At 40.5% G+C, this 26,011-nt stretch overlaps 1 protein-coding gene across 1 annotated transcript in view; it reads left to right on the forward strand.

The window, feature by feature from the left end:
* NDFIP1 (Nedd4 family interacting protein 1) overlaps positions 1-19,618 on the forward strand; it is a 33,165-nt gene extending 13,547 nt beyond the window's left edge. The window contains exons 2-8 of the mRNA XM_074960508.1: positions 2,294-2,381; positions 6,424-6,554; positions 7,692-7,779; positions 9,380-9,504; positions 11,850-11,916; positions 14,792-14,897; positions 18,654-19,618. Coding sequence (XP_074816609.1) covers positions 2,294-2,381; positions 6,424-6,554; positions 7,692-7,779; positions 9,380-9,504; positions 11,850-11,916; positions 14,792-14,895 — 603 coding nt within the window. The 3' untranslated portion in view covers positions 14,896-14,897; positions 18,654-19,618. The remainder of the gene's footprint in view (positions 1-2,293; positions 2,382-6,423; positions 6,555-7,691; positions 7,780-9,379; positions 9,505-11,849; positions 11,917-14,791; positions 14,898-18,653) is intronic.
* The last annotated feature ends 6,393 nt before the right edge of the window (positions 19,619-26,011 follow it).

Below are 26,011 nucleotides of genomic sequence, written 5' to 3' on the forward strand. Positions count from 1 at the left end.
ACTTACCAGCAGTGTACTTACTGCCTGCCTGCAGTGGAAGAATAGCGAGAAGTTGACACGTTTTGTGGGTTCAAATTCTTCTGGGAGGAGTGTTTTAAATTTTATATTTTCTAATTCTTCCCTCTTGTGGCCAGGAACAGTTGGGGGTGGGAGAGATGTTCTTTACTTTTAATAAAGGTCAGATTTTGGACCTTGACTAATTCCCCACTTTAGGGAAGTGATTCAACCTCATGTCAGACCAGGAGTTCTCCACCTGAAAGGGCTGGTCTACACTGCCGCGATAAATCGACCTAAGTTACACTACTTCAATTAGCTTAGATCGATTTACCACAGTGTCTACACCACTCTGTGTTGACGGGGGACGGTCTCCTGCCGACTTACCTTACTCTTCTCAGGGAGCTGGAGTACCGGAGTTGATGGGAGAGTGTTCTCCCATCGACTTAATGCGTCTTCACTAGACCTGCTAGATCGACACCACTGCACTGATTGCAGCAGGTGCTGATCTAGTAAATGTAGACATGGCCAAAGTTGCTACCAGTGTGCCCATATTGGTAAATGAGTGGTATCCTAGCTAGAAGGGGAGGGTGACCTCAGTGGATGTGGGGGGGATCCTCGTATGGAAAAGGGAGACTTGTTATAGAAAGGTTGAAAGCCACTGTGTCAGAATAATGGCAATTTTTGGAGGCTTGTGGAGTTAGTAATTCATCTCCAGAATGAAGATTTGAGGAATTTAGGGAGGCTTTATATTGTACCTAATTAACTATTTGCATGCACAATTACCTGTTGTGTATGCAATCATGATAATTTTACAACTGAATTAGGCATGCGATTGTCCATTTAACTTTTTTTTTAAATCTGATCCCCAAATATTTTCTAGCAAACTTCTAGGGCCTGATTTTCAAGTAACTTAGACACAAATGTTTGCAATGCACACATACATTACTTGAATATGTGGTCCTTAAAGTTTTTGAGGTTGACTTTCAGAAGCAGTATGGATGCACTTTGACCCTTAGCTGTTGACTGTATGTACAGCAAAAAATAAATACTGAACACAAGACACAGACCAAGCTCATGTAAAACAAGACCTTCAAGGACTTCATATATGTGCAAATAAAACAGAAACCTGACCATAAAAATAATAGAGCTGTTACTTCTGCAGACTGAAGAGGAAGAGAGAGAGAATTTTGTTTTTAAATACTTGGGAGGCAGTCAGATACTATAGTGAAAAGAGGTCATGAGTGTCTCAGTAGAGAACAGGAAGAAAAATGTCTCAACTTCAAGGATATTAGCATTATTATGCATGAAAGGAAGATATTAATAAAGGAATTGCCATTTGCAGTGTTACTGTCATTTAATTATGATTTTAAAAAAAAAATCTGTTCAGATGTAGGAAAGTGGTTCAGTCCCAAGAAATCTTTCTAAATCCGAGAGTCTGTTTGTTATGCAAGTGTGTGTGTGTGTGTGTGTGTGTGTGTTGTTGATTCAGTGATGTGCAATAGAAAGAATGAAGTAGCTAGATGATAGCTGATACACTCTTCTTTGGACATGCCTAATCCAGTATTGCCAGCTTTTATGATCAAAGAATGTTTTCAAACCCTACATAATACAAGCCACATAACTGTATATACGAAAAGCTGTATGCCTGTTTATGTGTGTGTATATATTAATCCAAAACAGAGTGTACAGTTACAAATCTCACCCCTGGATCCCTCTTATCCACAGCATGACTGACTGATAAACAGTTTATTTTGCATAACTCAGCTGAGCACCAGTTTTCTTAGCAAAGCCACAGATGGTAATGGAGATTTTGACTGAATGTCTCCTACCATTTCCTCTTCTTATGAAAACAAATGCAATTTGGTCTTCTCACAATTAGTGTGACCCGATAGCTTTTTAAATTAGTGCTGAGGAAGTAGAAAGGTACAACAATAAATACACATGGATGCTCTGTAGCAATCTGGAACCTGAAATGTAGAAATATAACTTAGCACACAGACTTATCACAACTGGCACATTTGATTAAAATCTACCAATGGGATTACTTTGGCTACCTCTGGGGTGAAATGTGGCAAGTGTTTAACAGTGCACTGCATTTCTGTACAACTGTTTAAGATAAGAAGAGACTGCCAAATGCACCTGAAAGTGCAGGGGTAATTTAGGTAGCCAGAATGTAACTAACCCATTTGGATTTTGACCAGGACACCATGATTGTGTAATTCTCTGTGTTATGGGGGAGTCCGATTTATTTGTCTGTTTTCTTCAGCCCTATTAAAACGTAAATGATTCTGTTCAGTTGCAGAATGAGGAGGAGCCTGGAGAGACTGAACACACTGTGAACGATGCCCCTCCACCTTACAGCAGCATTTCTGGGGAGAATGCAGGTAAACTGGCAGCAAGGAAATAAACGTTTTTTCTCTTGGTTTTCTTTCCCATACCTTTAGTTGTTTCTTTTTCTATAATATGCTCACTGCTGTCTGATACTGCAGCAGCTATTAAGACTGGGAAGGATGGGACCTGATCCAAAGAGACTGTGGTTATTTGTGGTTTGAAAGAAAACATGCCTTGGTGGCAATCAGCTGATGTCATCTCCATAAAATGGTGCTTAGATTACTTTCTACAGAGCTCTTAGCATACAGAAGAAGGTGAAAATGGTAGTGCAGTGAGGATTTGTGGTGTCTAATGATCTGGTATTTGAGTAATATCTTGCTTCTTCCAGTGATCTTTAATAGTATCTTTACTGGTGTCTGTTACTTTACTGTCCTTTTTCAGGGCTTCTTTCTTGGTCATGATGCTGAATTTTTGTCTTGTAAAGTATATACAAATGCTTTTATGATACTGTAGATTAATAATGCTTGAATGCATTAGTGTTTTAACTACCCGTCATCTGCAACTATAGAAAAGAAAGTAGCTGGAGCTGAAAGCTTGGAAGAGAGCTCAGCTCAGATATAACATGGCAGTCTTCTTACTCTCTGCTAATTAGAGCAGAAATCCAGTAGAAATAGACCTGTTAAGAGGCTACGCTTATATTTTTTTTCAGTAACTTATCCTGTATGTGTTCTGTGGCATCAGAAAAGTTAGAAAAAATGCCTTTGTTCAGACCCGTTTGATAAAATGTTGCCCCCAAAACATGAACCTTGCACTTTTGTTCTAACAAATTCAAGCTTTTGGTGCCTGCTTCAGGGAGTAGTTTCCACAGCTACGATTTGCCTCTGAGAATGCCCTTCCTCCAGTCCTTGAGTTCACATCTTGGGACTTGGTCTGCTGTCACTCCTGGGTATAGGTGTAAAGGCAGTCTCTAAGGTAGCCAAGTCCCAAACCAGGAAGACCGAGAGTGGACATAAGTTTTCAAGTACATAAAAGGTTGTTACAAGGAGGAGGGAGAAAAATTGTTCTCCTTAACTGCTGAGGATAGGACAAGAAGCAATGGGCTTAAATTGCAGCAAGGGTGGTTTAGGTTGGACATTAGGAAAAACTTCCGAACTGTCAGGGGGGTTAAGCACTGGAATAAATTGCCTAGGGAGGTTGTGAAATCTCCATCATTGGAGATTTTAAAGAGCAGGTTAAACAAACACCAGTCAGGGATGGTCTAGATAATACTTAGTCCTGCCATGAGTGCAGGGGACTGGATTAGATGACCTCTCGAGGTCTCTTTCAGTCCTGTGATTCTATGATTTACAACTTTCTAGATTGTAATCAGCACCTTCAATTGGCACCTGGAAATAGATGTGTATGCAATACAGATGTGATGTGTATGCACCAAAACTACATATTCTGCACTGTGTGAAGGTTTGGAGTGGCATTCATTATATCATTTTCATTTTAGAGATAATTATGATCATGGACATGATAATTTCTTGGTAAAAAGTGGAATGGAGACTGGTTAACCCTTCCAAGGAGAGTGGCCCTGAGGAAGCTATCTTTTCTGCATGATCATACCTGTGTTAAAAGCCAATAATACTTTTCAGAGGAACTGTCACATTCATGCTAGTCATAATCTAGATCCTGATTTCCCCCACCCACATTTTCTTAATAAAACGTCAGAATCACATTTGAGAATCAGACACATCAGATGCAGTAAAGGCAGCATATGGAAACCAAGCGGGGAGGGAGAAAAGGAGAAGATTAAAGATAGTACTGGAAAGAAATGATAGCCCCATCATTGTGGTAACCTCCCCTCCCTGTCCCAATTTATACTGCTCAGAGGAGTAAATAGACATTCAAAAAATAGCTAAGGGTAATTAACCAGTAAAGTTGTCATTTGCAAATAAAAAAACCCTGAAAACTTAGACATAAACCCAAATGGAATTTAGTGTACAGCCTTATCACAATCCATTCCAAATGTGGCACTTTTTGGATAAAATCTCAGTTTTAGACCTGCCATGATTTTTTAATACAAAAATTCAGCTATCTTCATTAGAGGTCTGCCTTTCATACAGCCTGTAGGACAATCTGGGATAATGGGTGCCTTTCAGTCTGTCTTCTTGGGCAGAAACTCTTTACTTTGAAGAGAGAAACATCCAGGGTCACTGACCTTGCAAACTGGCTACCAGCCAGTCTTCTGGCCCAGATCCTCAAAAGGTATTTAGGCTCCTAATTTCCATTAAAATCACTGTCCACTAGGAGCCTAAATACCTCTGAAGATCTTTGCCTCCCTGGGTAGAGGGTTTTGAATTCTATTCTGTCTTGCTACTGAATGGGGTCTGGATGAGCCTTGGCCTTGTCGGATCACACAATATGGTCTGGGGTGCCCATGTTACCATGTGCAAAAGGCACAGCATAGTTTTATCATATGGTTCTCTGCATAATGGAGAAAATAGGTGTGTAAAGTATATACACACACAACCCTAGAAACATACAATTTTTTTTTATATCTCCACAGGGAATCTGTAAAACATGCTGCTATCAGGGCTCTACGTGTAAATGATAGCAGGCTCTTCCCCTGCAAATTCTAATTCGTCAACAGGTCTGAGAGCCTGGTGTTCAGAACTAGTACGTTTGACTTTGTCCCACTCCCTTTCTCTTTCCCCTGAAAGGAAACTGGGATATTTTTCAGACAAACTGGCCACCTTTGGGCAAAGACCTTATGGCAGGGGTGGCCAACCTGTGGCTCCTGAGCCGCATGTGGCTCTTCAGAGGTTAATATCCAGCTCCTTACCTAGGCACTGATTCTGGGGCTGGAGCTATAGATGCTAACTTTCCAATGTGCTGGGGGGTGCTCACTGCTCAACCCCCTGCTCTGCCCCAAGCCCTGCTCCCACTCCGCCCCTTCCCCTGAGCATGCCATGCCCTCTCTCCTCCGCCCTCTCTCCCATAGCCACCTGCGCACATGAAACAGTTGATTGCAGGGATGGGGGAGGGGGGAAGTAGGCACTGATTGGTGGGGGCTGCCAGCAGGCGGGAGGTAGTGGGGAGTGGATGGGGGTCTGCTGACATATTACTGTGGCTCTTTGGCAATATAGATTGGTAAATTCTGGCTCCTTCTCAGGCTCAGGTTGGCCACCCCTGCCTTATGGGGATTCTTCTTTGACTCATCAGAATCATTTGAAACTTGAAAATATATCTTTCTGTCTCTTACTGAAATCAGGGGAGGCACAGCATGGTTCCTGTCTCTTTTCAGAGTAACAGCCATGTTAGTCTGTATTCGCAAAAAGAAAAGGAGTACTTGTGGCACCTTAGAGACTAACCAATTTATTTGAGCATAAGCTTTCGTGAGCTACAGCTCACTTCATCGGATGCATACTGTGGAAACTGCAGAAGACATTATATACACAGAGACCATGAAACAATACCTCCTCCCACCCCACTCTCCTGCTGGTAATAGCTTATCTAAAGTGATCACTCTCCTTACAATGTGTATGATAATCAAGTTGGGCCATTTCCAGCACAAATCCAGGTTTTCTCACCCCCCCCCCCCACACACACACAAACTGACTCTCCTGCTGGTAATAGCCCATCATGACTCTGTTGCTTTAGATTGGGAGGGTGCCTTTGTGCACCCTCTATAAAGTGGTCTTGTTCATACTCTGTATCTGCTGTGGAGCTCCTATGTTTCAGTCCTTAAAAAGCTCAAGAACCTCTGTATATCGTATCATAGCGTGCGTATGTTTCTAACAAGGTTTCAACTTTCCTTGTCTAGGTCAAGATGACTGTCATACTAATTTATTTAGGGTGAATTCCCTTCCCCTTCTGAAGTCTGTTAGTATCCTACTGTAGGTCTCAAATTTGCTTTAATGTTTTCTCTATTATGGCATAATAGTTCAATACATGTGAGTTTAAATTACAGTCTTTCACCAAAGAATACATGGTAATTTTAAAATCATGATCTTCTTCATACTTTGTTTTCTTTGCTGGTTGTAGAGCTGCTTATACCAGGTGTCAGAGGAATATTATATCCTATAATTCATGTAAACTCTTTCTTTGCAGAATATTTTGACTACAAAGATGAGTCAGGGTTTCCCAAGCCCCCTTCTTATAATGTGGCCACAACACTCCCTAGTTATGATGAAGCGGAGCGAAGTAAGGCTGAAGCTACCATTCCCTTGGTTCCTGGAAGAGTAAGTTCACTTTGTGTGCTGAATGTCCCTAAAGGTCCATTCGTAGAATTTATACAGCTGAATTAACCTAAATACTTTGTTAATCAAAATCTTGATTTATTTTTTCTCATTGGGGGGTTTTCTCTGTGTACTACAATATTTTTTTGAAAAACGTTTTGTCTAGTCCACTGGCGGCATGTAAGGCATGTCAATAGCACTAGTGCATGCAGTACTGATTAATTTGGCAGGCTGATATAGGCTACATGTGTAGCCTTACTGTTTTATCTTACAACTTACTAATTTGTACTTCCGAAGTACCTCCCATCAGAAGATCTCTCAGCACCCAATTTTCGAGTGAGTTTCTGTCGTTCAGGCTCAGGTGTCTTCATTGTTATGAAATGAGAGTTGGTAAAGCTTCAGAGGTCAGGGCTCATTTCATACCTTTGTCAGGTAGACCATATCCTACCCAGTGATCAAATAAGAACAAAACTTGAAAAGTAGGTGGTCATATTTTGATTTCTTTCCTACCTTGTTAGGTAACTTGGCTTTCCTCATCACGCCTACCACTTTTTGAACTGTCTCTTCTGGTCTGTGAATAATAAAATCCATTGTCTCTGACAGGAGAGATTTTCCTTCTCTTCCTCCATTGCGGTCTGCCCTCCTCCCTCGTGCTCCTTGATCACAGCAAACATTTGGTAGTAGTGCTACCAGCATCTGCTGTCTAATGCTAGTAGCTCTTCTCCCATAAGAGCCTGAGTCCCACTGAGACTGCATATGATGTTGTCCCAATGAGGGAAAATGTTAGAGAAAGATAGGGAGGTAAATTGTATGGTCGGTGTTGGGAGTATCCTTATTTTCTTTTTTCTAAGGGGGGGGCTACCTAAAAGAGGGAATCTCACCTGACAAGTCAGTATTTCATGTCTTATATCATCTTTAGCAATTGTTCAGGTACAAAGGGAGATGCAGAAATGTTGTTGTTGCCCTTAAGGAGGGAATGAAAAGATATTCTGTACCCTTGCAATGTGAGCTTTGTGATCTCTGCAAGTTGATAGCCCTTTCCTGTAAGATCTTGTGTAAGCTCATAACCTCAGGCTTGCTGTATGACTTTGATTGCATTAAACCTGACCTCCCTCCATTCCCTTCTCTCTCCACTTTTAGGAGGATGACTTTGTGGCACGGGATGATTTTGATGATACTGACCAGCTGAGGATAGGAAACGATGGCATCTTCATGCTAACATTCTTCAGTAAGTACCCAATAGAACCTTGAGCTTTTCCTCAGTACAGACAAGAATAAGTTAACCTCTTAATGTACGTGGTGTATAGCTGGAAAAACTAGATATGCCAGTGTGAAATTCTGGGAAAGGAAGAATTTCTCTTCCTCCTCTAGAAATGATCGACTAGTCAGGCAGGTGTCAAACTCTCCAGGTTAGTCATGGGTTTCATTACAAACCCCATCCCCTTCTTTTTCTTTTCTTTTCTTTTTTTTTTTCCACTAAAGTGTATCCCTCAATATCTGTTTCTGTTTCTCCCTATAAACCTCATTAATAACATGTTGTGAAGAGCTGTTCACCTCCACAAGGCAGTGACTAGACTGTGGAGATGCACCTCTTCATTCACTAAACCAACTCTTGCCTTATATATATCCCATCATGCAAACCAAAATTTCTAGCTGTAGGGTAATAGCAGTAGAAACTCCTGCAAAACATCAGTGCCACTCCATGATGTACCACTAGAGGGTGCTAAAGTATGGTGAATGTTCTCTCGTCCTCCCTCCTCTTTCCCCCCTGCCCCAAAAAGGAGGGTGCATAAAGGGAACTGATGATCAGGAGTTCCAAGGCTGTTCATTCACGTAGTATGCTGCTGACCATGCCATTGAGAGATCCTAAAACATCTCTGCTCTTTATGAAAACTAGTTATTTATTTGGTTCAGTCAAACTTCTGGGACTGTTCTCTTGGTTGGGGGCGGCAAACCCATACTCTGAACTCTTAAAAATTGAGTTAGTTGGTAATGGATGAACATTAAAAGTGAAGTAGCTCTCAGTATTTTAGGAAAGGGCTAGTGTCTCGGCGTTTATTTCCAGTGCTTTCATGCTCTTCACATACATAATATAACTAAATTGTCATGAGTCATTCTCTTAGTCTGAGTTAAAAGGGGATGCAGGCTTTCGTGGCTCAGAACGCACAGAGGATCAGATATTAAATCTAAGTTTGTCTGCTGTTCATAAAGATTTGGGGGGAAACCCTGACTGAAGCCAACAGGAAAAGATAAACACTCATTTCACTTGCAACAACTTGTGTGAAGTTTAAATTACCTCCAAACAAGAGTGGGCAGGCAAAAGTCAGTATGTGGAAGTGGGGCTATTCCAATGACCCACATACATGTGACTGCGATGAAACACAAACAATGGAACATCTGTCATTCTGCTGGCTCCTGGAGGAACCATGTACTGTGGAAGATCTTGGCAGGGCTACACATGTGCCCAACACTGGAAAAACCTGTGATCTGTGGTGGAAGGACACGAGAAGAAGACAGCCTAAAAATATGAAGAGGTGTTTAATAGATGCATAGATACCAAGGCCAGAGAGGACCACTGTGAGCAGCTAGTCTGAGCTCCTCTATAGCAAATGCCATACAACTTCCCCAAAATAATTCCTAGAACAGATCTTTTAGAAAAACATCCAGTATTGATTTAAAAATTGTCAGTGATTGAGAATCCAATTGTAAATTGTTCCAATAGTTTGTTTAATCGCACTGTTAAATTTTTACACCTTATCTCCAGTCTGAATTTGTCTAGCTTCAGGTTCCAGCCATTTTGACCTATTGCTTTCCCTTTGCTTTCTCAGTGGCTTTTCTCTTCAACTGGATTGGATTTTTCTTGTCCTTCTGTCTGACCACTTCAGCTGCAGGACGATATGGGGCCATTTCGGGGTTTGGTCTGTCTCTCATTAAGTGGATCCTGATTGTCAGGGTAAGTTAGTGCAAAAAAAAAACAAAACGGGGGGGAGCCCAGACAAACATAAGGCCTCTGTGTATTTGCTACATTACTTAATAAGTGGCTCATCTCAGTTCATAATTAAATAGCTTTTTTGCCTGGCAAAACTTGCACCTGCAAAAACCTGAGTTATTGGGCTTTGTACTGTGCACTAAGCAGGGGTTTTTGGAAGGGGAAGAATCCTGTCCTTTCCCACCCCACGTGTAGGGGTACAGTGCATCTGTGGCTAGTGCCCCAACCCACATGCGTAGCTGCTGCCACTCCACACGCACTGTTGGCACCACTCAGTCTGACATTTCAGCTTCCACAAAGACCTCTGCTCTCTGACTTGTTCAGTGCAGTGTGGAGCTGACCTCCTCAGCATACAGGGGATATAAGGCCTCTCTGCATGGCTGCTCCCCTCAGGCAACCCACAGTAGGGCTAAATGGAAGGCATAGAGGGCTTTGTGCTGACTCTTCTTGCCAAGAGTGAAATTTGCCCTAAATCCTTCAGCAGTTCTTTTTTGAAGATTGGCCTGTTTGTTTCCCTGACCATCACAAAAGTTCCTTGGGGACTGTTTTGATTCAGGTGTAATTTTTAAATGACCCTTTCTGCTTGCTTTATTCTCATCTGACACAGTAAACTCGCTTGCTGAGGCACATCTAGGAGTGTGCTTTGGGAATGGGGGCTGTGACAGATTGTCTAGAGGTTGAACAGAGCTGGTAACGTGACACTGCTCTGGTATGGTGTAATGGTCCTTGTTGTAATAAATAAGAATAATGTGCCAGAGGAGTGCTACATTTTTTATAAGTATCTCTTTCTTATTAGGTAAAGCAGCTTGTGTAATATGTAGGTGTCAGTTAAGCAATATTTGTTTAAAAGAGGTACCACCTACCCCAGATGTTTTATTCTTGAAGTAAAAAAAAATCCTCTTTGTGAAAATAAAGCCGGTCAAGAAAGCAAAGGCTTTTAATGGGGAAAGGAATGAAAAATTATAAAGCTATATCTTTGTGAAAATGTCAAACCAATTTCTGTCCAAGCAAACATGTTGTGTGTGCAGCCTGTGACTAGAAGAATTGCAGGCAGATGTGCAAGGGAAACCAATAAAAAAAATGGCTCTGAAGACCAAAAGCAAAGGGATTCAGAGTTAAGGTCATCACTTTATCCTTAATCCTTTTGTGCCAGGACTCAGATCCTGCAAATATGACATCTAGTGAGATAACTGTCTCCATTGTACAGTGCTTAGGTACTACAGGGGTCTCATACAGAAGAGCTAAGTGCCATTTCCTGAGATAAGAAATGAAGTGAGAGAGACTGGCAGCCTTAACTGTGAATTTGATTTCAACCTTAGTATCTAGTTTTTCTAACTTATCCGTCTTCTGATTTAAACTTCAAAAAAACCTGAAAAATCAAGTTAATAATCTACCACTGACAACATAATGAAATTTGATTCTGTAATTATATCAGCACCAAGGTCACTTTTCATTTAACAGGAAGCAGTTTTCCCAGTAACAGATTTTCAAGTCCGAGAATTCCTCATACCCACAAGAGCTTAACTTCAGCTTCACTGCTGTTTTGTTACATCATCCAACCTTGAAGTGTAGTTAGCAGGGGTTACTACTGCAAGCCTGGCCTTTCGCTTCCAAAATTGGCAGAGGCTGTTAGGCAGCAGGGGGGTGAGGGGGAATGGGAAGAGCTGTCATTCAGCAGTGTCTCCCTACTAGCTGATCTCAGGAGAAGTATTGGTGAGTGTTGAACAGTCTCTTGTATATGTCTCCTTGGTCACGGAGCAGTTTGGGGTTTGTGAGGAACAGCTATACATTAAGAGACTTCACTTACCCCATTCCATCAGATCAGTGTATACCTCTTACTTTTTAGTAATTAGGATTTGTAACTTGTGCTTATCTCACAGTAAGGCTATGTCTGTGCTTATGGCCATATGTCGAGTACACATACCACATGCTTCCTTAGCACAGGTATAAATTTAGCAGTGTAGACGGTGAGGCACTGCTTAGGCAAGAAGAGTAAAGACACACCAGAACCTTAAGGTATATACCTTGTATGGCCTTCTACGCTCCCAAGAGATGCCTCCCTTGCCTATACTGCTATTTTAAGCAGTGTAGTATCCCACTGCCAGAGCCTTTCACTGTCCCGTGTGGCTTCACACTACAGTGTGGATGCAGCCTGCTTTTCACTGTGGCTTGTGGATACACACATTTTACATGCTGCCTCCAGTGTAGACAAGGCCATAAAGGGCACAGTCTGGCTACCATTGACATCAGTGGGAGCAGGATTGGGCCCAGAAAGTACCAAGTGTTATAATTTCTGTTTTCTTTTTTAGTTCTCAACCTATTTCCCTGGTTACTTTGATGGTCAGTACTGGCTCTGGTGGGTTTTCCTTGTATTAGGTAAGTCCTTACAATATTTGAAGTTATGCCAAAAGTGACTTTTAGAGACAAGTGTTGTTGTTTTCGTTACCAGATGCTTAAAGGTATAAGGCCAAAATGTTATCTTTTTAAAATGATTTTATTCTGGTAATGAATGTCTTTGAGATTTGTGTGTGTATTTAAATTCCTCTACTGTCATCAAAAAATTAAGGAGTAAAAGCATACACATCCTCTCACCAAAAAAGAGTAAGAAAATCAGAGAGCAGCACTTCCTCACACTGACAGTAGCTGCTAGGAGTTGAGTCACTAGACTATGGCACTCAAGTGATTAAAATGCAAGTAGACTGTGATTTGTTCTAAATCCTATACTGAGTCTCAGTCGCTCTTGGGACCATCATGAGGACTGGTGGGCCCTTTGAGAAATTAAGTATCAAAAAATATGTAGATCAACTTTGCTGCACCAAAACACCAGTTATATGGGTACCAAGTGATACTTAACTTTGTAGTATCAATCTGTAATGCATGTCACTGTTCCAAATATGCCTCCTGGAGTTGTAGCCAGCTGATACTCAGCAATTCTGTTCTTTGACTCTGTGGCTAATATTTAGCTGTAAATCTATCTATGTGGAAGAATAAAAGTGATAGTACAGTGAAACTGGTACAAAAGACCACCTTTCTAAGGCAACCTGTTGCCTGAAAAGACCACCCCAAAGTCTTCCCAGACATATTTAGTACAATTCTGCTGCATCTTTTTGCAGCTGACTTTTGTTGGTTCCCAGAGTCTTGCCTACGACACATTTTTACCTAATTTAAGAATCTTGCATACTCTGAGTTTCTTGTACTGTACTAGGTAAAGGATTTCTGCCATCTAGCAGTGACTTAATTTGATGCACACAAAGGAGGTAAAAGAATATTATTTAGTACTTAAGTAGCATTTTCCATCTGATGCTCTCAAAAACTGGAAGCATTGATGAACTAAGCCTCCTGCAGTGAAAGGAGAAAAAATAATTGTAATAACCTCAGAAATGTGTAGTGTGGAACCAGAAACCTTATTATTGTTTGTCATATTGGGAAAATGAGTAATATTTTTTTATATATATTTTTCCCTTCAATCTTCTACTGAAATCTACCTCAAAAGTAATTCAATTCATAAACTTGCTGGGTCTGTTCTTTCAATGGTGCATATGGTAAATAAGATAAATCTCTTGTATCACGGTTTTCAGCTTTCGTTTCAAAGACTTTGTTCTCGAGCTTGATCCTGCAAACTCCTACTCAAGCGAGAGAACCCATCAAAAGTGGTGTATTTGGGGACTGGGGCTTCTAATTCGTAATATTTTAATAAAATTTAATAAAATTTTCTGTAAGGTTTAAATATAAAAAAAGTATCACAACCAAATATATATTAGTAATAATAATCTCTTTTCTATAACACTCTTAATCCAGAGATCTCAAATCATATGTATAAGATAGATAGATATAAAATACATATAAACACATAAAATAAGCAGCAACATGACAGACAATAAGGTTTCTGGTTCCACAATGTACACTTCTAATGTTACTACAATTATTTTTTCTCCTTTCACTGCAGGAGGCTTAGTTCATCAATACTTCCACAGTTTTTGAGAGCATCAGATGGAAAATGCTACCTAAGTACTAAATAATACTCTTTTACCTCCTTTGTGTGCAACAAATTAAGTCACCGCTAGGTGGCAGAATTTCTTTACTTAGTACAGGGGTTCTCAAACTTCATTGCACCGTGACCACCTTCTGACAACAAAAATTACTTCACGACCCCAGGAGAGGGAACTGAAGACTGAGCCTGCCCAAGCCCCACTGCCCGGGGATGAGGGACACACACTAGACATAGCCTGAGCTCCACTGCTCAAGGGCTTCAGCTCCTAGTCAGGGGGCCTGCAACCTGAGCCCTGCTGTCCATGGCTGAAGCCTGCGGGCTTTGGCATCGGCCCTGGACAGTTGGGCTCGAGCTTCAGCTCTGGGCCCCAGCAAGTCTAAGCCAGCCCTGGTGACCCCATTCAAAGGAGGTCGTGACCCACTTTGGGGTCCCAAATCACAGTTTGAGAATTGCTAACCTAGTATACGCAACTCGAAACATGCCAAGATTCTTAAATTAGGTAAAATGCGTGATAGGAAACACTCCAGGAACGAACAAAAATCAACTGCAGAAAGATGCAGCAGAATTGTACTGAATATGTCAGAGAAAATGGTACTGGATCTTTAGTGACATAATCATAAATTTCCAAGAAACATGACTACATTTCATAAAACTATTCCTCATTTATTTGAGTTATTACCTTTTCTAGATTGGTTTGATCACTAAAGCATTCATCCTAATTAGCAATTTAGATTTCTTTAGGTGACTTGCAGATTTGTAGAACTAACTTCTTGGTAATTAGTTTACCCTTAAGACAAACTTTCTTGTTGTTCATTAATATGGAAATCCAAAACTTTAATATCATAGTCCAGAAACAAGTCTATATTCAGTTAAATGCCACAAGTGCTAAGAATCAGAGGCCTTCTCTGTAAGACATTGTGAGATGGACTGTCCTTTCCTAAGTAGAGAAGAAAACATTGGAAATTATATAGATTCAGTTTCTTAACTGAACAAAAAGAAAAGGAGTACTTGTGGCACCTTAGAGACTAACCAATTTATTTGAGCATAAGCTTTCGTGAGCTACAGCTCACTTCATCGGATGCATACTGTGCAGTTTCCACAGTATGCATCCGATGAAGTGAGCTGTAGCTCACGAAAGCTTATGCTCAAATAAATTGGTTAGTCTCTAAGGTGCCACAAGTACTCCTTTTCTTTTTGCGAATACAGACTAACACGGCTGTTACTCTGTTAACTGAACAAATGTGTTTTTTTTCCCCTTAGGCTTTCTGCTGTTTCTCAGAGGATTTATCAATTATGCAAAGGTTCGGAAGATGCCGGATACATTTTCCACTCTCCCCAGGACCAGAGTTCTCTTTATTTACTAAAGGTAAATCTTACACACTTTTGAGCTTTTTTTTTTTTTTTTTTTTTTTTTTTTTTTGCTGTTTTTTGTTTTTGTTTTACTTTACTGGGCAATTTCTTTAGGCTGGGTCTGCTCTGCTATGATTTCGCAGGCCAAAAGCCAGTGGCTGATATTTTATTTCCTGGGCTGCCAGCTACTGTACATACTTCTTAGTCCAGCTTCCCTATGACAGCACAGCAGGAATTTAATTTGAAGTATCAAGTATCTGTTCCAGAGTTAGATGAAGGGAATTTTAGATGCTTTAGATTCCAAGATTTGAAATACCAGAACAGATCCCTATTGCTTGCTACACTTGTGCACCCTGGAGGATGTGATTTTAAGAACTAGTAATGCGCTTGAAACATGTGACATACCTTCAACTTGAGTTAAGGTCACAGACCACGCCTGAGCAGAGGCATATAGCAATGTCTTTGGCTTATGTCCCAGAACCAGCACTTCATCTGGGTTTTCTGTATTACTCATTCTCTGCCAAGTTCTGGGAGAAACTCTGAAAGCCACTCCCACATGCCTTTAACTAATTGTAGTACCTGAATAATTTTAAGGATTTTTTTTTTTAACGTCTAAAATTCACCCACTTTTGGGCTGCCCATGAACATGTTGTCTTGTTCTTGTCTTTCGCTGAAATCTTGGTGGGACCTTGATGGAGGCTTAAGTAGTTCAACTTGTTTAGTGAATTTCCTTCTTACAATAGATTATGGCTAGGATTAACTTTCTTTCTCTTGAGGCAGAAAAAAATCCCTGTAAGTAAGAGGTTGCTTCCCAGATGATGAGTGCAACATGATGCTCTATGAAGCTAGATTTCCCCAGGACAGAGCTGAAGCAGTTGTAACCAGGGTAATAGTAGAAAAACAAAACTTTGAATCAGGTGTCATTAAATTGTTTGGCCTTCAAAACCAAGGCTTTGTTTTCCTGTTCCATTGTCACTAGGCCAGGAGCCACACACATTGCAAGTGGTTCTGCTTTATTAAACTGAACCTGAAAATGCTATTAGAAGAAATTGCTGTGTGGTGGGTTGGTTTGCTCGGGTTTTCCCCTTCTTAGGGTTTGTGGTAACCTCTGAACCCCTCTTAAATTCACATTGTTACTAGCTGTACAGCCACTTATTTAATACTTGAATACTAAAGCTATTTCTGGTCCCAGCAACTCATGTTCTGCTCTTCTTCAAGTGACTTGATTTGCTTCTTTCCTGAAAGCAGCTCTTCATTTCTTATAGGAGTTGCTTGGTTCCTGGTCACATAGACCTTGAAGCCTACGTTTTGAAATGCAAGTAGTGATTTTGTGCCTACATTTTTGGGTGCCCAACCTGAGATACATTAAAGGGGCTTGTCTTTCAAAGTGTGGGTCCTCTGCACTTTCTGAATCAGGCCTCTTTAAGATGTCTCAATTGGGGCATCCAGAAACATTAGGCACTATGAAAATTTAGGCCTTGATGTTTCAACATGCCCTAAACTGCACTCTGTTGGACTCTTCAGATAAACCTATAATGTGAAATATTGAAGAGAAGCACCACAAAACACTTCTGGTATCACTATAGCATCCTTGCTCAAATCAGATTTCTCTTTTATATTTTCTGGTGCCAGTGAAGGGAAGCTGCTATTTCACTACCTACTTTCTCACAAGTTAAAAAACTTGATTATATATCTAAAAATGATTTATTATGAAAGTTGGAGGATGTTAGAGGTTAGCATTAAATTACAATTTGTCTTGTTCAAATTGAATGTAATTATATGTGAAGTGTACATTTGACTACAGAGAAGACAAAAAGTTTTATTACTGGATTTTGTGGCCCTAAATGTTGGAGTTTCAGGCCTGTGTTAAAGCACATCTGTTTTATTTATTTAGACTTAAAACAAACTATACAAAGAGCTGTAGGTGCCCTGAAAGTCTTATAACAGCATAATAATGATCATCCAGCAACAACAACAGAAATCCTATCTGGATATACACAAACCGCCAGCCAGTAAATCAAAACAACAAAAAAGTTCTTACTACCCTCTTCACTCTCCCCATAGCTCCAGGAGTATACCCCCATCCTTCTCTAAAAATTCTGTCTTAATGATGAAATAGGGGCTGATTTGTCCATAGCAATAATACCAAAGACTGACTTGTGTAAGTCAACTATTTGAACTGCATTGCATCCTTCTAAAAACATTACAGCACATATTTGATCAGTTCCCATGCAGCTGCTGTAGCTGCACATATCTCACTGGGGTTTCTACCTCTGCTGTGCCTCTATGGTCTGTGTAGGTGCTTTGTAGGAACAAAAGACCAGCTCTTCCACTTGCCCGTGTGTCGCTTTCTTCTCCTTCTGAGAGAGTTGAAGTAGACATCATCAAAATAAGGCTGTTCAATTGTTTTGCTTTTAAAATGCCCTTAAAGTCTCAGAGAATAAATAGCTGTGAAAAATGCTGACCACTGAAGAAAGGAAAATATTACTTCTAATTATGGTTCGCTTGCTTGTGCACTCCACCCACATCAGAACACCATTGATGAGAGCCAGACATGCTGAGCATAATAGAGGGGATATTATAATTACACTATTTGTAGTAATATTGAAGGTAGGTGGTGGAAAGAATCACTACCTATGTATTGGGAACCTTGTGAAGAAGTTAGTGTTGTATTCTCTGCTTCCTTTTCCTTAAAGAACTGTTCCTTTTAGAATTAGGTAATTTAAATTTGGTGATGGAATCCAGCATATCATAACCTTCTCCAAATATGCCTGTACTGATAGACCTTGCGAGGACATGGAATGAGGAGAGGATAAAAGATTCCGAAGCATGGCTCAGGCTTCCAGAAGAGGCCCAAGGCTCATTGCTTGCGAGTGGCTTGTGAACTTGGAGTGGGTGGGGATTTTCTGAGAATACTCCTTTTAGTTAACTTGAACTACAAGCCAGTGTGTATCACTTTAAAAAACAAAACAACGAACAGAGTTGTTCTTCAATAAAATCCTATCCACTATGAGTGAGTGATAGAAGTGCACAGAACACTCTGGAACCTGTCACTGTTAGGACGGTGATTGTTGGTTTTAGTTTTCTGAGGGACTGGGGAGAGGGTGCTTTGTGCAAGTCAAAAGTAGTTAAAAGTAAAATGAACCTGGCTGAAAGCTTGGCATATGCTGTTTAAATACTGTGTTCTAATGGGTCACGTTATCTATCACTGCTGGAAATCTTCCTGGTATATGACTGCATGTAGTTGGCAGAGCAAATCAGTAGCCAAGCAGAGGATACAAACTACACAGTAGGTGTACTAGTTTCAGACTTGGTGCAAAAACATCCCAGCCAGAGTAATTGGGAGAGAGAGTTTAGGAGGTTTGGCTTCTCCAGTATCCCATATGTTTACTAGAATGTAGCCATATTAAGGGCGCAGACAAACCAAACCAAACATGGGGTCAAAATCTGCTCTGCCATTATTCAAATGCAGGTTAACTCCAGTGCCTTGACTGGCGTTGTTATGGATTTACACCAGGAGAACCAAGATCAGAATCTGGCACGTTCTTTCTTTTTCTGTTGCTTTACGTTCTAAAAGGGTTTGAACTCTTTGAAATTGTCGAATAGGCAGAAAACTACTGTGTAATTGTGCCATCGCTGTAATCTTGTAACTATGCCTCAGATGCATGTCGTATGTCTTCCGACATCCTGCACTCTTTGTGACCTACTTCCTTTTCTTAACCAAAATAACAATCTAACTATAGTTTCAATATTCAATATCCTTCTCTGACAGATGTTTTCTGGCAAATGTCTTCCTGCGTTAGTGAATTCTCCCTCAAGAAGTAACAGGACACCTGCAGGAAGTGAATCAAGACTCTGAACACAAGAAAAAATAATCACCTGCTTTAAAATAAATAAATAAAAGTACTGTTTCTAGGTGTAAAATTTTAATAGTTAATGCAGAATTCTGTAATCATTGACTCATTAGTGGGCTAATGTTTGTAAAAGCTATTGCAGTCAAGTCTGTGATGTACTAATAATGCCTTATATAGTATTTGTAGTATAGCATGAGCTATGCCCCTCTAGGCACTAGGGGGCAGTCTTGCTTTATGTCATTCTCCATCTTAAAAAATTATTCTGGAATCCAATATTTTAGTGTAAAATAATGTATAATGCTGGCTATTTTAAAGGGGTTTTCTCAAAAGTTTAGAAGACTGTTTTGTTATGACTACATTTCTGCATATACTTATCTGCTGTTAAATCTAAAACTGTCCTGTCTCTATACCTGAAAGTAAAATCTGTGTGCACAATAGATTCATTATGGCATAATTGGGGGAAAAAGTATTTTGAAGGTGGCACCAGTATTGTTTTTTTTATAGTCTCTTCTAAACCTTGCAGGATATTTTACTTTCATACTGCATACTTTTTGGACTATATAGGGATTTTCGCAATATATGCTGGTAGTGTAAAGCTCAAAGATCACAATGCAACTTTGTATAAAAAAATCTGACCTTGCAAAAGAGAGGTCTCTTTTTTTAATTTTTTTTTTTTTTTGGCTTTGGGACTTTTGAGATGATCCCTAACATACCTGTAATTCTTGCTTTTATAATTTGTGTTAGCAGAAACTATGATGCATTATAAGTGTAGATTTAATGTGCACTTTCGTGCTTTCTGCCAAGTGGTAATTCACTTTGGAGTTTTACTATGTTAAAACTGTAAATATAGCAGAACGTTAATAAATGTCACTTATGTAGCAATTTTTGCTGTAGATAAGTGTTTAATTTAGAAAATGAAGTTTATTGGAATCTGGATATCAGCTGCCAATACAGTCTGTTTAATGTCTTGCAAACCAGTGTGGTACAAATGGAACTTTATTTTCTGTTAGAAGAAAGTTTTCTACACATCTATTTCCTGAAATTCAAGGTCTTTCTTCCTTTATATAAACAGTTTGTCAAGTCCTTCAGGCAACGTCCAAATACTAGCTATCCTTCTGGCATTTTCAAAACGAGTGGTTATATGAACAATTTTAAATTGTTTTTGTTAGTCCAGAATGTATAACTTTATCTGTTTGTCAAATGATTTATTCATAGTCTTCATGATTATACAGTTGTGATAAATGGGCAGTTGAATTTACAAAGATCTATGCAGCTTACACAGAGGCTTCCTTTTTAAATAGGAATAAGTGTACACATTTGCAGCAGGGAGAATTAGTTTACCCTGCAAAGTAATATCTGCAGCATTAGAGAACTCTAATTCACATTTGCCCAAACTTGGTAGATTAGCCTTGTGTTTATTCTCTTGGCATTTGGGCCTTATTTGGTCTTGTATATTCAGAGAACTGGAATATTTTGCATTCCTGTTTCCGTTCATTTGGTGGCCAGAGACTTGTCAGACACCCCTAGTGTTCAATTACGTTTAAGACATCAATTCTAGTTTAAGGAATCATTAGTTTTGGTGTATTTATAGGGATGTGGGGGGAATATTCTGTAAAAATGGGTGAATGGTTGGGCTTGAAGCATCTGTTGTTGTTGTTAAATGGAGTTCAGCAGTGGCTTCTCTAAATTCCAAGCTCAAATAATTATTTTGGGGGTTAAGAAGCAAATCTTATGGCAGTTAAACCATTTTATACCACACAGGTGGTGGTGACAGTTGTGTGATAAAGTAAATTTATCACACACCTTTGGCCTCTTCCCTTGCCCATTAGTTCAACACCCTAGGACTCCCAATATTCTAAATTCTTGAGCAAGTTTAAATAGCAGACATGATTTTTTTACATCAACCTGGCATAAAAATATATTTTCCCTTGAATGTAGACTTCCCCCCTCCCCCACCCCCCCCGGCAAAGAAAAGAAAAGAAAAAAGCATAAGTTGGGTATTCACTTCTGCCCCAGTGACAGTTGTAATGTCTGCTATTTCATGCCATGGCCTATGCAGAATACATGGTGGTGAGGCTTTATTGGCACATATTTGGGATATCGTCGTGTATAACTCACTCTGTAATGCAACCATCCCAAATTCATGCCTATAAGAGATTTATGCCACACCACTGTTTTTTCCTGTGTCTTTTTATTTAGATAAAATTGTATTCTGATCAAGTCTCAGGTTCAGTCATGTTAATCTTGCTAACCCTGTACACACAAGTCCCATTAAATGGGAGTAACAGGCACAGAAATGCAAGAGGAACAGGTTCTAAGTGTGTGGTGGGGGGAGGGGGTGGCATGTGAAGTAGAGAAAATGCTGCAGAGGTCTATACTTCTTCCTTAGAATGACCCAGTAAGGGTTCACTTTGATCGTATAAAAGATGGGGTAACAGACACCAAAGGAGAATTTACTTCTGGGAATCTAGAGGGTTTAAGCACAGATGAGGAAAGAGATTGACCCTGTAGTGAATTACTTTGGGTTTAAAAATCTCTCAATTTCCATATAAGAAATGTCAAGCTGCTTTGGACCCTTTAGCTAGCTGTGTATGGAATAAGAGATCTAGGAGACTCTGGGCTTGTCTGCATACACCAAATTGTAGCACTTTAACTATCCTGGTATAAAGAGGTACAACCCCCTAATGTGGATGCAGTTATACCGGTATAAAGCACCCTGGTATCACGATAACTATTCCTGTATGGGAAGAGGAATAAGCTATGCTTTTTCTTCTATGAGCCACCTTTATATCCATGTAACTGTCCACACTAGAGGTTGTTACAGCATAGCTATTTCAGTTAAATAAATCACATCTCTAACCAAAATTATTAAAAGATCAGTTATAAGCACCTAGAGGATAATAGGGTGATACATTGCCAACTTGGATTTGTCAAGAACAAATAATGGATTACTGGCCTTGTGGATACGGGCATGTAGTAGACCTGATCTATCTTGATTAACGGCTTCTGAAACAGTCTTACATGACATACTCATAAGCAAACTAGGAAAATGTGGTCTAGATGAAATTACTATAAAGTGGGTGCACAACTGGTTGAAAAACTATACTCCGAGTATTTGACAATGAACCATTGATAAACTGGGAGGACGTATCAAATGGGGCCCTGCAGGGTTCCGTCCTGAGTCCAATATCATTCAATATTTTCATTTATGACTTAGCTAATGAAATGGAGAATATGCTTATAAAAAATGTAGCTGACACCAAGCTGGGAGGGGCTGTAAGCACTTTGGAGGACAGGATTAGCATTCAAAATGACCTTATCAAATTGGAGAATGGGTCTGAAATCAACCAGATGAAAGTTAGTAAAGACAAGTGCAAAATACTACACTTAGAAATGAAAAATGAAGTGCACAAGTACAAAATCGGCGGTAGTACTGCAGAAAAGTATCTGGCGGTTATTGTGGATTCAGACTCAATTTGTGATCCACTATGTGATACACTTGCAAAAAAAGGCTAATAACAATCTGGGCTGTATTAACAGGAGTGTGGTAGGTAAGACACGGGAGGTAGTTATTCTGCTCTACCTTGCACTGGTGAGGCCTCAGCTGGAGTATTGCCCAGTTCCGGGCACCATACTTTAAGAAAGATGTGGACAAATTGGAGACAATCCAGAGGAGAACAAAAAATAAATAAAAAAATCATAGGTCAGGTTTCCTAAACCTCTTAGGAAAGGTTAAAAAAAAAAACTGGTTGTGTTTAATCTTGAGAAAAGAAGATTGATGGAAGACCTGAGAGATCAGGGGTGGGCAAACTTTTTGGCCCGAGGGCCACATCTGGGTGGGGAAATTGCATGAAGGGCCATGAATGTAGGGCTGGGGCAGGGGATTGGGGTGTGGGAGGGGGTGCGGTGTGCAGGAAGGGGCTCAGGGTAAGGGGATGGGGCAGAGAAGGGGTGCAGGGTGTACGAGGGGGCTCAGGGCAGGGGGTTGGGGTGCGGCAGGGGGTTCAGGGCAGGGGGTTGGGGTGTGGGCTCTGGCCCAGCACTGCTTACCTGCAGTGGCTCCGGGGTGGCAGCAGCACTCACTGGGGCCAGGGCAGGCTCCCTGCCTGCCTGCCCTGGCCCCGCGCTGCTCCCAGAAGCGGCCGGCACCACGTCCCTGCGGCCGGCACCACGTCCCTGCGCGCTGCCCTCGCTTGCGGGTACCTCCCCTGAAGCACCCATTGGTTGTGGTTCCCCGTTCCTGGCCAATGGGAGCTGCGGGGACTGGTGCCTGCAGGCGAGGGCAGTGCGCGGAGCCATCTGCCCCCTTCTTTTCCCCCCATCCCACTCCCCAGGGGACGTGGTGCCGGCCACTTCCGGGAATGGCGCAGGACCTGCGGCACCACCGGGGTGGCAATCCCACGGGTCGGATCCAAAGCCCTGGCAGGCTGGATCTGGACTGAGGGCTGTAGTTTGCCCACCCCTCTGATAGATCTTCAAAGATCTTAAGGACTGTATAAAGAGGACAGTGATCAATTGTTCTTTATGTCCTCTGAAGGTAGGACAAGAAGTAATTGGCTTAATCTGCACCAGGGGACTTTAAGGTTAATATTAGGAAATCTTTCTAACTGTAGGGATAATTAAACACTGGAATAGGCTTCCAAGGGAGATTGTGGAATCCCATCAGGATTGTCTCTAGACTAGATCAGGGGAAGGCAACCTATGGCACATGTGCCAAAGGCGGCATGCAAGTTGATTTTCAGTGGCACTGACGCTGCCCGGGTCCTGGCCACTGGTCCAGGGAGTTCTGCATTTTAATTTAATATTAAATGAAACTTCTTAAACGTTTTAAAAACCTTATTTACATACAACAATAGTTTAGTTATGTATTAAAGACTTATAGAAAGAGACCTTCTAAAAACATTAAAATGTATTACTGGCACACAAAACCTTAAATTAGAGTGAATAAATGAAGACTCAGCATACGACTTCTGAAAGGTTGCTGACCCCTGCTCTGGATATACTTGATCCTGCCTCAACATGGGGGAGAGGGGAGTGGGGGAGATGGGTAGACTAGATGACCTCTTGAGGTCTCTTCAAGCCCTATATATCTGATTCCATGAAAATAGTTATACCAGAACAAAAATTGTGTTGACCAGGCCCTGCTCAGAAACGAAGAGTTTATTTTGCCTCTTATTACAAAGAGGTATTGAAATTGATAATTGGAAATAATTTTAAGAACACCTTACTAGAAGGGAAATGAAAGCAGATGTTAAAAAAAAAAAGTACATACGCACGCAAACACAAAAAGGAATCTGGTAGTGAATATAAATCAAAAGTTAGGAATTGTAGAAAATTGATAAGGAAAGCCAAGAGATACAAGGAGAAATCCATGACCAGCATGGTTAAGGACAATAAGTGTTTTAAACATTAGGAGCAAAAAGAATCCTCACAATGGTATTGGTCAATTACTAGATGGAGATGTTAGAATCATCAGTAATAAGGCAGAAAAGGCAGAAGTGTTCACAAAATATTTCTGTTCTGTATTTGAGGAAATAACAGATGATATCTCATCATATGGTGATAACACTCTTTCCATTCCACTAGTATCTCTGAAGGATGTTAAACAGAAGCTACTAATGTTAGCCATTTTTAAATCAGCAGGTCTAGATAAACATGTATCCAAGATTTTTAAAAAGAGCTGGCTTATGAGCTCGCTGGACTGTTAATGTTGATTTTTAATAAGTCTTGGAGCACTAGGGAAGTTCCAGAAGACTGGAAGAAAGCTAATGTGTCAATTTTTTAAAAGGGTAGACAGGACAACCCAGGTAATTATAGGCCTGTCAGCCTGACATCAATCTCAGGCAAGATAATGGTTAATATGGGACTTGATAAAAAACTAAAGGAGGGTAATGTAATTAATGCAAATCAACGTAGGTTTAAGGGAAATAGATCCTGTCAAACTAATGTGATATATATATTTTTTAATGGGATTACAATTTGGTTGATAAGGTAATAGTGTTGACATAACAGACTTCTGTAAGGTGTTTTGACTTAGTATTATACAACATTTTGATTAAAAAATTAGAGCGATATAAAATTATCTTGCAACACATTCAATGGATTAAAAACTAATAGATCTCAAAATGTAACTGTAAACGAATAGTCATCAAAAGGGTTCGGTTTCCAGTGGGGTACCAGTGGGGTTGTTTCTTGGCCCTATGTTATCTAACATTTTTATCAGTGACCAGGAAGGAAACACAAAATCATCGCTGTTAAAGTTTGCAGATGACACAAAAATTGGTGAAGTGCTAAATAATGAAGAGGACAGATCACTGATACAGAGCAAGCTAGATTGCTTAGTGAACTGGGCATAAGCAAACAATATATGCTTCAATATGTCTAAATATAAATGTGTACGTCTAGGAACATGTAGGCTATAATTACACAATGGGGGACTCTATCCTGGGAAGTAGTGACTCTGAAAAAGATTTGGGAGTCACGGTGGATAATCAGCTGAACATGAGCTCCCAGATGATGCTGTGGCCAAAAGAGCTAATGCAATCCTGGGATGCATAAACAAAGGACTATTGAGAGGAAGTAGAGAGGGTTACTTTACCTCTGTATTTGGCACTGGTGCGACCGCTGCTGGAATAATGTGTCCAGTCCTGGTGCCCACAATTCAAGAAGGATGTTGATAAATTGGAGGGGTTTCAGAGGAGAGCCACAAGAATGATTCAAGGATGAGAAAACATGCCTTATAGTGATACACTCAAGGAGCTCAATCTACTTAGCTTAACAGAGAGACAGTTAAGGGGGAACTTGATTACAGTCTATACGTACCTACATGGGGACAAATACTTAATAATGGGCTCTTCAACCTAGCCAAGGAATAACACAATCTAATGGCTGGAAGTTGAAGCTAGATAAATTCAGACTGGAAATAAGGTGTAAATTTTTTATGTTGAGAGTAATTAACCATGGGAACAATTTACCAGGGATTATGATGGATTCTCCATTGCTAATAGTTTGTAAACCAAGATTGGATGTTTTTTTAAAAGAAGTGGTCTAGGAATTATTTTGGGGAGGTTTTATGGCCAGTGCTATACAGGAGGTCACAGTAGAGGATCACAGTGGTCCCTCCTGGCCTTATCTATGAATCTATAAAAATGAGGATGTTGTGTGGAGCAGTGGTGACAATTGTTCCCTCGCACAGGTTTTTCCAGAGAGGTGTAATGTACCCTCTGACTCAGTTCCTGGGGTTTGTTCAGGTTTACAGTGGTGCCATGGGGCTGGG

Source organism: Natator depressus, chromosome 8 (assembly GCF_965152275.1).
Source record: "Natator depressus isolate rNatDep1 chromosome 8, rNatDep2.hap1, whole genome shotgun sequence".
NCBI lineage: Eukaryota > Metazoa > Chordata > Testudines > Cheloniidae > Natator > Natator depressus.